Source organism: Hydra viridissima, unplaced genomic scaffold, assembly GCF_058129835.1.
Source record: "Hydra viridissima isolate aposymbiotic clone 2 unplaced genomic scaffold, HvirCarnegie_v1 scaffold_1, whole genome shotgun sequence".
Classification (NCBI taxonomy): Eukaryota; Metazoa; Cnidaria; class Hydrozoa; order Anthoathecata; family Hydridae; genus Hydra; species Hydra viridissima.
In genome coordinates this window covers 21676362-21691122 of record NW_028324300.1, presented here as the reverse complement: position 1 = coordinate 21691122, position 14761 = coordinate 21676362, and the positions used below count along the sequence as shown (strand labels likewise).

The following is a 14761-nucleotide window of genomic DNA, read 5'->3' as shown; positions in this document are numbered from 1 at the left end:
CTTAAAAAATTCAGACTTTATATGCCTCGCGTTGAATTAGATATTTCGAAAAAAACTGAATTCATGAATTTAATGGCTCAAAAAATTCCCATTCAAGTGGCTTATAAATCAAACAAATGTGAAAGACAGCTTATTCCAGCCGGTCAAACAGAATTTACCTGGTCGCTTGGAAGAGTCACTGACAAAAGCATTCCAAGATTTATCTTGTTCGGACTTCAGACAAACAGAAATTCCAGTCAAACAGTTAATCCGTCACTATTCGACCATTGTGATGTTAGCAATTTTTACGTGACTGTTAATGGAATAAAGTATCCAAATTACAATTACGACTTGAATTTTGGAGAAAAGAGAGTGGTTATGGCTTATTCAGATGCGTTCTCTTTTGATGAAAAATATTACGGCACAAATGAACTTGTTTGTCAATCTGGGTTAAGCTTGCTTGAATATATAAAATTATATCCGTTGTTCTTTATGGATATCAGCAAGCAAAAAGAAAGAATGACGTCGGAAACAGCTGAATTAGTGGTAAACCTTAAATTTCGAACTTCAACTATTGCAAATACCGTTATTTTTGCAGTGGTTATTTCTGACAAACTGTTTAAATTTGTTTCAGATGGAACCAACATGACTGCTGTTTATTAAGTTTATTAAGATGTCTTTTCAGGAAAAATTGAATTGACTTAAAAAAAATCTTGGTATAATAAAATGAGATATACAACATCGTATTTGAAAAATTTGCTGAATGAAAACGGTGTTAGTAAAACAGCAAACGATTTAATAACGTTGATGATGCTTGCGGTTGAAAATAATTTAATCAGTAAAGATGAGATTTTAGAAAGAGCAAAAGAAAAAAAAGTAAAGCCTCCTCCAAAAGAAAAAAAACCTGTTGATCCAAAATGGGAATGGCTTAGTTTAGTTAAGAAAAAACCCATCACTGTGAGAATAACCAACATTGAAACAGGTGAGGTGAGTGAATACAAGTCTCTTTACAAAGCGATGGCAGGAACTGGACGTGGATGAAGATATTTAGAGCGTCGAGATGGAAAGGTGGATAATGGAATCAAGATTGAATTTTTAAATTCTGAAAAGCTTGAAAAACGTAAAAAGCAGCAAAATTGATTTTTTAACTTTTAACATGTTAAAAAATCGACTTAAATAAAATTCTTGGCATAAATAAAAAGATGGAGAGGAAGTATGTGATTGAATTTGAAACCATGGGTCGTGCGCATCTGTTTGATGAAGAAAAAGAAATTCAGGCGGCTGGATGCGAATTTACTGCACATGACGAGTGGGGAAGAAAGTATACGATTAGATTTGATGAAATGGGTCAAGCACATGTATACGACTCAATAAGTGAAATTTTTGCCAATTATCTTGTTTCATAAGTTTTTAATTCTCCCGCGAAAAGAATTAAAAAACGGTAAAAACTTTTCGAAGAAGAAAATATGCTGAAAGTGTGCCAAGATTTAAAAAAATTGAATTGACTTAAAGAAAATCACGGCAGAGATAAAATGAGTCTCCATTCTTCAAAAAAATTTAATTGCCAAAGAGCGAAAACTTGAATGCATCGAAAAAAATTTTCTTTCCCTTAATAAAATGGGTGATAAAACTGATGCTAAAAAGCAAAAAGCAAAAACTATCGCTGAAGAGCGAAAAATTGAAAGTGGTATAAAGAAAAATCTTTCCGTAATAAAAATGGAAAGTAAAACTGTGAAAGATCGAAAAGTATCAATGGCATCATTAAGAAGGGATGCTAAAGAAAGAGCTATAAAAGACTATACCAGAATGACCAAGGAAGAGCTTGTTGAGGCAATAAAAAACACAAGACCTATCATTGGGTATGGTCCTGCTCCTCGTAGACGAACGACTGAGGCGAGACCTTTGCCTGTTAATGAAAGCGTGGTTAGGTTTGTTCAACCAGCTGCAAAAGTTTCTGTAAAACCGACAAAAGTAAGGTTTGTTGTTGGTTCTGAAAGACCTGTGCCTGCTCAAAGGCCAAGGTCTGACGACTTGATTTCATTCGAACCTTCTGCTCTCTTGCAAAATTGGGTGACAAGAGATGAACCCTCTATTCTTAACACACCGGTTATCGATTCAACAAACGTTATTACACCTAGACCGGTTCCAGCACCAAGACCTTTATTTTCAAGTCTGACGGCAGTTGCAAAAAGTGTGTCGTCCTATGTTACAACTAAGTTTAATGATATTAAAGAATGGATAGAACCCTACGTTCCTGAAGTAGTCAAGAAGAATGTAAGCGAATCAGTGAAACAAATCGATAAAAAGATAAAGTCTATCAAATCACTTGTATTAAAAACAGTGTATAAACATCCCGCGTCAAAACCATTTACAGTAAAGTTTAATATGACTGAACATTCAGCGGAGCGTGCTGCTAGACTATTTTCTTACACACCTTCTTCTCATTATCAAGACCTTGCATCCTTTTTTAATTTGGTGAGAGAGTCGGTCATTCAAAACATAGCAGGAGAAAGAAACACAAAGGTAAGAATTGTTTTAATCTGTGAAATGACTCGCGTAAGCATCTTAACAGGTGAATAGACTACTCAGATGGCCAACTTTTCATCCAACTTGAAAATTATATTGGAGGGTACAGATGTAAGAACGGTCGTGAGTCAAATGGAAGAAAAAATCTTGGAGCGAAGCGCTAATTACAACAAGATGGGATCCAATTGCGTCTTGTCGAAGATTTTAAGAATGGATATCAGATTTATCGATTATGAACCTTTCAAGGGTTCTTCCTACATGGAGCTGTCTAAAAAGCTAAAAGGCAAAAATGCCATCATCAACATGAAAAACGATGGCGATCAATGTTTCAAGTGGTGCGTCACCAGAGCGCTTAACATGAAAAATACGCATAACGAACGAATTGATGAAGACTTGGTTCTAAAATCAGAAGAGCTGAATTGGGAAGGAATGGAGTTTCTTTTAAAGGTGACTCAAGTCGAAAAGTTTGAGAAAAATAATCCTGACATCAGCGTGAACGTCTTTCACTACGAAATGAATAAACCTCAACCTATGCAAATATCCAAATTTCATGATCGAAAGCACTGTGTTGATTTGTTGTATATTTCAAACGAAGAAAACAGCCATTATTGCCTCATTAAAAATTTCAGTCGGTTTGCTTGTTCTTCAGCATCGAAACATCAACACAAAAGTTATTTTTGCAGAAGGTGCATGCACGGCTATGACCAAGAAGAAAAGCTCCAAATTCATCGAGAATACTGCTATCATAACGCGCCTATGAGAATTGATCTTCCAAAAGAAGGAACAACCGTTCAGTTTAAAAACTATAACAAGTCTATGAGGGTTCCGTACGTTGTATACGCAGACTTTGAAAGTTTCATCAAACCTCTTAACACTTGCACACCGAATTCTAAAGAGTCATACACCAAACAATGTCAAAAACATGTTCCAAGCTCCATCGTCTATTATATCAAATGCTACGACGAAACCTTTAAAAGATTTAACTGACAACCTTGTTAAAGATTTGTGTGAGGAGTGCTCAAAATTAGATCCAAAAACATGCAAAAAGGACTGTATGGTTAAGAAAGGTAAAAAATGCAAATGTAAAGACAATTGTGAAGATTGCGCTCATAGAAAATCTAAAAAAGGAGACATCATGTGCAAAAACTTAAATTCATTCCACAGCGGATCAAAACGAGATTTGCTATTAAGAAAAGGTGTTTACCTTTACGAATGGGTGGACTCCATTAAAAAATTCTCTGAAACACAATTGCCACCCAAAGAAGCCTTTTACTCTAAACTAGACGATAAACACATCAGCGATGAAGACTATGCACATGCTCAAAACGTTTGGAAGGTATTTGGATGTGAAACGTTTAAAGATTACCACGAGCTGTACAACATCTGAGACGTGCTCATTTTAGCTGATGTCTTTGAAAATTTCAGAGACACTTGCATAGAAAGTTACGGTCTAGACCCTCTTTGGTATTACACCTCACCCGGTTTGGCTTGGGACGCCATGTTAAAGGAAACTAAAATTAAATTGGACTTAATAACCAATATTGATATGCTCAACATGATCCAAAAAGGAATACGCGGCGGAATATGCATGATCTCAAACCGACTTGGAAACGCTAATAACAAATACATGAAAAACTATGATCCTTCACAACCATCGAAATTCATTCAGTATTTAGATGCTAACAATTTATATGGATGGGCTATGTGCAAACCTCTTCCTGTTAGAGGATTCAGATGGATGGCTGAGGATGAAAATTGCCGTAGCATGCCATGCATCCTTGAAGTAGATTTAGATTATCCTGAAGAGCTTCACGATTTACACAACGACTACCCTTTGGCTCCTGAAAGACTAACCATTGGAAAAGTGAATAAGCTCGTTCCCAATTTAAACAACAAAGAAAAATACGTCGTTCATCACGAAAACCTAAAATTCTATGAACGATTGGGTTTAGTCATCACCAAAATTCATCGAGGAATCACCTTTGAAGAAGAACCTTTTATGAAAAAATACATTGACCTCAACACCAATAAAAGAAAAGTCGCTAAAAACGACTTTGAAAAAGAATTCTTTAAACTCATGAACAACTCCATGTTTGGAAAAACCATGGAAAATATTCTAAAGCATGTCGATATTAAACTGGTCACCACTAAAAAAGAAGCCTTAAAATTATCCAAAAGCCCTCGATATGATCGATACACCATTTTTGATGAAAAACTCATCGCAATTCATATGAAGAAAACACAAGTCACTTACGACAAACCCGTTTACTTGGGAATGTGTGTCCTCGATTTAAGCAAAACTCTCATGTTCGAGCATCATTACGACTACATCAAGCCTAAATACAACGATCGTGCAAAACTACTCATGACTGACACTGACTCTCTCATTTACGAAATCAAAACGGATGATTTTTATCAAGACATTGCTGATGACGTACTTGAAAAATTTGACACGAGCGACTTTCCTAAAGATCATCCCGCCATTCAAAACGTTGGGTTCAAGGTTGGTTTAAACAAAAAAGTTATCGGAATGTTCAAGGACGAGGCTGCTGGTAAACAAATTGAAGAGTTTGTTGGGCTTCGACCGAAACTCTACTCTTACTACATCCCTGAAGAAATAGATGATCAAGAACATAAAAAATGCAAAGGTGTTAAGAAGTGCATTGTTAAAAATCACATCACTCATCAAGACTACTACGACTGCTTAATGACTAAACAAGAAAAACTCACCACCATGAACGTCTTCCGATCACGTCATCACGATGTCTACACCGAAGAGATCAACAAAGTCGCACTCAGCGCTAACGACGACAAAAGATTCATCTTAGAAGACGGAATTCACATCTTGGCTATCGGACATTACAAAACAAGGCAATAAACCAAGCGAAGAACAGGCATCTTGAAGAACTGGTATAGAAATAACATGATTATTTTTATACTTCTTCTTGATTTTTAAAGACGACTCTTAAGTATTGGTTTTGTACAAGAACATGATATGAAGTGTTCACCATTTTTTATGCATCCTTAAGTATGGGAAGGGGTCAATTTCCTGGAACCGCCTTTTCCCTATATATTATTTATATCAAATTATTTTTCATAATCAAGAAAACAATATTTACAAAATAATTAGAGAAGTTAACTTATTAACATTTATTAATTCAAAAATACTTCAGATTGCTATAAAAAGTTTGCAAAAGAAAAATGCATTTTTTAGGATAGTAAAGCCGATCGTCCGAAGCCGCAAATATCTTGCAAACATCCCAGAAGCTGCCCAAAACAAGAAGGATATGTCAAATCTAGTAAATAGTAAACGGCCATCAAAACAACCACCATTTCATACGTACTGATCAAGGGCTGAACATCCCTCTCGACACCTCTACGATTCCTTACTCCATATTCTGTTTCAATATATGAATATTGAAACAGAATATGGAGTAAGGAGTCGTAGAGGTGTCGTAGAGATGTGATTCAATATATGAATACTTAAGAGTGCCAAGCTTGTATGGACCATACAAGCTTGGCACTCTTAAGTATTCATATATTGAATCACACTGAAATATTATAAATACAAAATAAGTATTGCAACCATAAAAAAAGAAACTATTATTAATACATTAAATGGGTTTAAATCGATGTTAAGTTTATATTTTATAGAACTGGCTTAATACCAAATAAAAAATAAAATTTACATCAACTTTCATAAACAACTTATCAGTTGTCTTCTTAGAAATAAGTGATTTCTGGAGCAGCATTAAACTTTCAGTATGGGTTTGCAAATCAGGAGAAATGCAAACCAACATCTTTTGAATCTTCAAGAGACATTGTTTACGGATTTACTTTTTAAAATTTTTTTTTACGTTACATTTTTTTAAAGAAAAAAATGCGGATTGTTTTGTCAGTTCACTTTGTTAGCCTCGTTTTAATTTTCAAATTTACAATAATTTCTAATTTGTGAGTTTTTGTTTTCAGTGTCAGTTTTATTTTATTTTGTTAAATTGTTAGAAAATGTTTTTTAGTTATATGTTTATATTTGACGAAGAAAAAAAATTTTATTTTTCTTATGAACTTAATATTGCAAACTTTAATTGAAATGTTCGCCGTGTGGTTTGACATGAAAAGAATTGTATTTATGAAGTCCACTCATCTATTGTATTCCTTCGTTAAAAATAGTTTTTCATGTGACAAAAGCTCATCAGCCATTTTTTTAAATTGATTCAAAAACGTTTTGAGTTTTTACCTGATGGTAGAAACCGAAAAAAATACGCAAAAGATTCAATCAAAAACTGAAAAAATACTGAAGACAAAATATTGAAAACGAAAAGAATTTTCATTGATTTTTTTGGCTACTAATAATCCTGATCTTACTTTTTAATGAAATTTTAATGTTAAAGGTACTACATTAATTTCACAAGTATTTATTCAAATCGTTTTATTATTCAAACCGTTACAAAAAAGCCTTTTTTTAAAGCGCCACCCAGCAGAGTTAAGAGCTCGATATAAATACTGAGTTGTATTTACACTTGATTAGTAATTTAGCTCTTTATAAGTTGGTTTTCTTCGGCCACCTTTTTGTCCAATTCCATTTACTTGACACTTTTTTTGTTTGTTTTTACTTCGCCATAGATCAAAAGTTTTTTCATTTTTGAACCGAAAATAAATAAAAATGAAATGGTTTTTAGTTACATTAATATCTTTTTTTTTTGAAGAAGTCATTTTTAATACTTCTAACCAAATTATGTCTCGGCACCAAACCATGTGATTTGCGTGAAGTGATGCCCCAAAGAGATCTGGATTACACTGTTGTACATATTCTAAATTTTTTCAAGTTTCAGAAATGAAATTTGCCATTCTAAAATGAATTTTAGTTCGCTGCAGTTTTTATGCAAACAAAAGTTTAAACGTTTCTAAACAAAAGTTTAAACGTTTCTAAACAAAAGTTTAAACGTTTCTAAACAAAAGTTTAAACGTTTCTAAACAAAAGTTTAAACGTTTCTAAACAAAAGTTTAAACGTTTAAAACGTTCCGAAAATGCAAATTAATTAATTTTTTATTGGGGAGTTTTACTTTTTTTGTCGTCATTTTATTTCTCTTTGAATTTCGTTACATACTAAATTGTTCATTATTTAATTATTATTTTCGTTTGTTTAAAAGTTTAACTTTTATTATTACTGTTTTTGCATCGGCCAGAGGACTGAGTACTAGCTAGCGCTAAAATTTAGTGGAGATCTGAAGGAATTTCATGTATTAATAACACGCGCCATTATTTCTAGTTTCTATCAATGTTAGTATGGGTTTTAAAGTTTTGTGCGCCTCACAGTTGTACACTAGTGTTTTAAAGACAAAAGTAATATTAAATAGTTTAATGCGCAATGAGAATTGAGAAAATAGAAAATTTACAATGTGAGGTAAAGAGTAAACAGACGTGGAAAAAGCCAAAATAATTTGCTTGGCGTTGAAAAAAATTTCTCATCAAAATAAAAATGGAGCGTACGAAAAGGTAAAAAATAAGTGTTTTTAAATAAGCATTAGCATTGGGCACTAGAACAATGGTATACGTCACGTGGTCCTCTGCCCTGTTTGCTACTAAAGCAACCCCAAACCATTACATGCTCGCTATTTAAACATATAGCGCTCAGAATTAATTGTTTCATTTTTAGGAAGAAAGAATATTAAGTATGTATTTAACTTGTTAATACTTTCTTCCTAAAAATGAAACATAAAGTCCTGAACATTATAAAAGATGTTTAGAACAAAAACCTTTAAACCCTTTTGAAATACGTCAATCAACTTTCTGTATGCAGATGGCGCACGTTGTCATACATCGAAACATAGTCATAGTATTTAAATACTATGTCATAGTATTTAAATACTATGTCATAGTATTTAAATACTATGACTATGATCGAAACAATCACTAGCACCGTCGAGCGTGCTACACCTCGATTTCGCAACTAAGGACGGAAATTAAAAGAGCTTTGATTAAGTACATGTCTCTACAATACTAACAAAAACTCTCAAAGCATGCCTCAACGTATTGAAAAACTCTGAAAGAATGCCATAACGTATTGAAAAACTCTGAAAGCATCCCATAACGTATTGAAAAACTCTGAAAGCATGCCATAACGTATTGAAAAACTCTGAAAGCATCCCATATGACGTATTGAAAAACTCTGAGAGCATGCCATAACGTATTGAAATACTCTGAAAGCATCCTATAACGTATTGAAAAACTCTGAAGCATTCAGGCAATTTGATGAGTTAGTTACAGCATGTTTTGGAACCCATCTGGATACAAAATTTTCAAGAATACATTCAGAACTTCAAAGTTGCACACCTTGCTCTTCCATTCTCAATCACTCCAATGGTCCACGCTGTGTTCTTTCAGATGGCTCAGTTCATCTCTCTGAGTAATCTAAGCCTTGGAATATACAGTGAACAAGCCACTGAAGCTCTTCATGCAATCTTCAAGTCTCAATGGCAACAATTCAAGAGACATGCACTTCATCTAAAACATGGACTGCAATTACTTAACTGTGTTGTAGACTACAACACCAAACATGTATAGAAGTGAAAATCAAAACTTATAAGTGTGGAAAATAAGATTTAATTAGAATTCAGATGTTTTTGCTATATGATTAAATCCATTATGATATTAAGATAATCAAGTTGTGAAATTATACAGAAATTTGCTTTGTTGTTCTTGCTTTTTCAGTTGTTTTGTTAGAAAAGACACATTTTTGAAAAAAACAATTCAGAATTGGATGAATTAATAGCTTTTTAGTACTAAAAGATAGTTTTGAAATTTAGCCAGTATTGAGAAAAACAAAAATGCTAATTTCTCTGACCTATGGTAATTGTTGATTTTAAAATCACTTGTTATGATATTCTATGGGTATGTACTACCATCCCTCCAAAGGTTTTTTTTGGGTGTTTTCGTTGATGACTCTCCCCAAAATTTTGTAACCGTGAAACAAATTACAGTTATGTAATTAGAGAGATTTTTTTTTCATTTTTCATTTCAAATTCAAATAATTCAATTACAACTTAAAATTTTTTTTAATCAGAAAAATAGTTTTTTAAAAAATAAGAGAAATTGTTAAAAAAAATTTTTTTTTTAATTTAAAAGTTATATTAAATACTAAAAAAAAAAAATTGCAAACATAAGTACTGAAATATAGTTTAAAAAAAAAAAAAAAATTTGAAATGGTTATTGTAAAACTTAAATCTCTCATTGATTGTTATAACTTTGCTTGTACACCTTTTACTTAAAAGAATAAAGGTAGTGTAAGATTAAGATTTAAATGAAAGTTAAACAAATAAAACCAAGTGTAGTATATGATAAGATACAAAATATAAAATGCTAGCAATTATATAAAATCCACCTCAGTTATTCTCAGTTATTTGTTAAAATGAATGTGTATTAGGAATCCATTTAGAACTATCTATGGATTTTCAACATACACATAAAATCATAAATTAATTTTTATTTTCAAAATTTTTTGAATTTTGAAAAAAAGATTAGTTTAATATTTTATATTTATGTTGGAACAAATTTATTAAAATCAAAATGAAAATGTTTTTTTAAAAATGGAAAGTAAAATTCTTTTTTTGTTCTTTCAGAAATGTGTGAAGCACTGAAAAAGTTTTATCTTAAAACATATGGAAAAATGAATGAAATTGTGCACTTAGTAAAAACTCCTGCTAAAGTTGAACTTTTAAATAAGTTTGTTGAATTGACTGTAGTTGATGCAGATGAAGTGGAAAAGAATACTGCATTTAATGCTGAGCGAGAGTTATTTCTTAAGAGACAAAGGACCTATAAGCCGATTGAGTTTGATGAAGTGTTCTCCAAAGAACAATCTTTACTCTTGATATCTGGTATTGCTGGAATTGGAAAAACTTGTTTGCTCAGAAAGTGCTTACTTGACTGGGCTAATGGTAACTTATGGAAAAATGTGGATCTTGTTTTTTATTTTGAATGTAGAAAGTTAAATCAACATCAAAATATCAGTAACATAAATGAACTGTTAAAAGTTTTCTACAAAGATATTTGTCAAGAGTCTGATGTTTGTAACCATTTTTCTATATTGTTTGTAATAGATGGGTTGGATGAGTTTGCTCACATTGATGAATTAATAAATAATGATCCCCAATATCCAAGCAAACAACCCATCATTAATGCATTAGGAGAAGCATTGAATACTCAGAAACATAAATGTGTTGTTGCTGGAAGAATTGGAGCTGTATTACAATATAAAGATAAAGTAAAAGAATGTGCTGACAAGTTAACCATTCAAATAATGGGTTTTAATGACAACAGAATTAATGAGTATGTTGAAAGCATTGGTAACAAAAAAGAAGCCATTAAAAGTGTTCTTAAAGAGTCTTACTTTGCTAAATCAATGGCAACTGTTCCGTTTTACTTATCAGCAATGTGTGGAATAATTGCTGCAAGTGACTTCTATTCTTTCAGCACTATGACTGAGTTGTATTGCTCTATATTTTTATACTTTTTTCAAAAACACATTTGCAAAACCAATGAAGCAGTTTATAAAATGATGCAAAATGAGAGAAACAAGCAACATGTTTTAAGAATTTGTAAAGTTGCATGGGAGTTGTTCAATCAAGGTAAAATTATTTTCTCCCAAGAGGAAATGAAAGGTATTATGAATGACTTTAATAAAGTTGAAAATGAACTTTTGGGTTTCATCGAAAGAGTTGACTCACAACTTGGTTATCAATATCAGTTTGCTCACCTCACTTTAATGGAGTTTTGTGCTTCGGTTCATGCACACATTTATTTAAGTCCTGAGGAGATTATAACTAACAAAAAGTTGCGTGGTTGTTTGCCTATGATCTGTGGACTAGCAAATGAAAACAAAAAATCTTTAATGAGATTTCTTCCTAATTTGAAGAACTCAAATGAAGAAAGGAATTCATTCCTTAATGCTGTACTTGGTAAGTTCTAATTAAAATTTTAAAGAAAAATTACACTTTGTTTGAGTTTTCATCATTTGTTTATTATGTTTACAATGAGTTCTATCAATTTGTTTCCCTTAAATTTTCTTTAATTATAGAGAATTTTTGTTTTATTTAGTGCTGTTTTTAAAAATAGTTTTTTTAATTATTTTTTTGAGTAAGAAGTAGGATGATTAAGTAGTCAGTAATTTCCATTGAAATGCACCTCACAGTTGGATATTAAAAAGCCTTGTTTTTTCATAAAAAATTAGCTTGTTACTTGAGCTATATTTTATAATCCTTTTAATATCCTTTATAATTTTGATATAACAAAAAATATTACAAGTTTTTTGGAGGTTATCATATTCTTTTTGTTCTTGCATATATTTCTTGTATTGATATTATAAGAAATCTCACATGTTAAAAAGTTTTTGTTTTTATTTATGATTATTCAAGTAAATGAATTTTTTAAAATTACTTTTAAATATGTTGACTGACATTGTTAAGTTAAAAATATTAATCAACTGAAAAAAAACAACAACAAATGAATGACAGCCATCAAAAACTTGTAATCTTTAATATATACAATAGAATAAAATTAGGTCAAACATTGTTTTAAAGGAGGATGACTTATTCAATATTTAAAAGATGTTTCTCATACAATATAAAATAAGCATAGGAGAAAATGTATTTAAAACTTTTGAAGTTGTATATATTTTATCGGTGTATATTTTTGTTTTCATGCAAACAGGGTCTTAATATAATCAGTATTTGAGATTCAAAGATGTTGAGTTGTGAACCTTTGTAGAACAAAAGTTTGATTTAAATATCTAAAAAGATTTAATCTTAAATTTATGTTTAATGTAAAATTTTCAAATACTTTTATCTCTCTGCAGCTCAATATTTCTGGAAGAACCTCCCAAACCTTTTATATGTGGCTTTTAAAAGCATGAAGTAGCTCTAGAGAGCTGACTTCATGCTTTGATTGAACCAATGAATTTAATCTGTTGCAACCTTTAGTTAAGAATTATTAAGCTTTTAATAAACATTTTAAGTGTTTAATGAAATATTTTAAATGGCAATTGAAAATACTGTTTTAAAAAGTTTTTTTTTTTTACAATTTTGCTATTTAATTAAGTGTCTAACTAACCTTTCTTCAAACGAATTAAACAATTTTTTTAGTTTAAAAAATTGCAGTGTTATTAAAATAACACACCTGTTGTTTATTTCAAAGTTCATTTAGTCAAAACAATGGAACAAAGTTGGGACAAAATTGAACATAAAAACAAAAACAAAAATAGAAATATTATATGAAAATTATAAATAATGTCATATTACCATTTTTCTTCTCTCTTTACTTGTATTTTGTGAGTAAAGAAATGTAACATCTGTATCTAGATTTATATAACAGATATTACACACCATTATTACACACCAAACTAATTATGTTTATGTTTTTACCTTCAATTTAATTTTATTATTTTTAATTTTTTTTTCTTCAATTTAACAAAGTTATTGTTTTTGATTTCAAAGACAAAATGAATTACGTTTTGAACTGCAAAAGATGTTTTGACATCACTTACTGCTCAAAAGATTTTTTTTTTCAATATGTTAAGTTCTGCAAAACAAATGACAAGGTTGTTAACTTCAAGTATTTTGTTATATTTAGTATTTTTCAATTTTATTATTCAATAAAATTCTTTTACTGCATGGTAAAAAATCGTTTCTTCTATGTTACATTTACATTAATTAAAGTTATCTTGAAAATAATACAATCGATGTCATCTCAACTTATTAATTTGAAGTTATTAAAAATACTTTAAAGCCTTTTTTATTATTAAACTTCAATTTGCAATCTGTTTTTAAAAATGATTTTAAAAAAAATGTTTTTAGAAGAAAAACTTTTGAGATTTAGTTTAACAGTTAAAAACGTGATAAAAGAAAAATGTTTATAAAATAATCTTTTAGTTTTGCAGTGTAATATAAGGTAAATATCATTCAATCAATAACTCTGTCACAGAGAAAATGTAAAAATGTTTATTTTGATATTCTTATCTAGTTAACATCTTTTTTCATAGAGTTGTTTCACTCTCACTTTATACAAACTTTAAAAAATAAAATAAAAAGAATAAACTTAAATATTTTTTAGTGTTAATTTACAAATTTTAGATAATTTATCCTCCTTTAAAATAACAATTCTCTAGATATTTAAGATAAACTAACTCACTTAGTAATAAGACATTTTTAAAAAAATATATTGACCAGCATTTGCAATAAATGCTCCTTTAAAAAAATTTCAGACATGGACATAACGTATATGTCTGTTAATTATATTTATATGCATATAACATTTTAAAAATGAAAGTTATCTGTTTTTTGCTTCTAGATTCTTAAATATATGTGAAAATGATTAAAATAATAAAAAATATTAATTCTTAGAAATAGATTAATGTTAGCTTTTAAACGGTAAGCAGAGTTTAATGGTAGTTTTAATGTTTTTAACCATAAAAAACTTAACACCAATATTTGACTTAATTACACTACCAGAACATTTTATTTTATCATTGACAAACACCAATTTTGACTTTTCAAGATTACAAGACCATAACATAATTAAAGTTTGGAAAAAAATATGGATTCCTCATCACTAGGGAATATTGATTGCTTATGCCAAAAAATATCAGTTTACAAATTTCACTTTTTAAATTTTTGCTGAGCCACAGGATAAGTTATTTAAATTTATTTCCCCTTCCTTTTTTTGTTTCGTTTCTAACAGAACTGTTAAAATTGAAACAAAACTCCATATAAAATGAAAAACAAGCTGAAACACAGATTGAATTGTGTTTTTTGTTAGCAAAAATTAGAAATTCGTGACCTCAAAAAACTAACCAATAGTAAGTTAAATGGGGAATAAAGCATGCAAGTCAGTATTTACTGAGCTACTTAGATCCACTGGGTGTGCTTTTCCTCAATACCATTAATATAAAATATAGCATAATAGCCTGTTTTACATCAATTTTATACGATTTTATCAATTTCTCTTTTTTTTAAAAAAATACACTTTTTTCAGGTTTTAAAGGCCTAAACGTTTTATGAGGGGGATTGTGTTGACAATAGAGTATAAACCAAGTAAGTACATATAGAATAGAGTTTTTTGATATACAAATAAGTTGTAATCGAATGAGTCATTTATCCTAGGGTGCATACTGTTTTAGTCTGCTACATTTATTGCGCTGTTACCAGGTTGCTTTTTTACCTGATCTTTCATTTCCTTTTGGCTTTTTATAAGATTTGTTAT

General features: G+C 30.4%; 1 protein-coding gene and 1 long non-coding RNA gene across 5 annotated transcripts in view; one reads left to right on the top strand and one right to left on the bottom strand.

Moving 5' to 3' along the window:
• Nucleotides 1-14761, top strand: part of LOC145194521 (protein NLRC5-like) — a 69518-nt gene that overhangs the window by 42285 nt on the left and 12472 nt on the right. For 2 of the 4 annotated variants that reach the window (XR_016449115.1, XM_090076454.1), the window contains exons 1-2: nucleotides 10115-11463; nucleotides 14534-14592. Coding sequence is in view for 3 of the 4 variants with exons in the window: in XM_090076454.1 (XP_089932580.1) it covers nucleotides 10128-11463; nucleotides 14534-14559 (1362 nt within the window). In the remaining variant the exon portion in view is untranslated. Of the gene's footprint in view, nucleotides 1-10114; nucleotides 11464-14533; nucleotides 14593-14761 lie in introns of those variants that run through there. The other 2 variants (XM_090076453.1, XM_090076452.1) reach the window with 2 other exon arrangements.
• The window catches only part of LOC149893886 (uncharacterized), a 55058-nt gene continuing 52789 nt past the window's right edge, over nucleotides 12493-14761 (bottom strand). The window contains exon 3 of the long non-coding RNA XR_016449117.1: nucleotides 12493-12554. This is a non-coding gene — a long non-coding RNA (uncharacterized LOC149893886). The remainder of the gene's footprint in view (nucleotides 12555-14761) is intronic.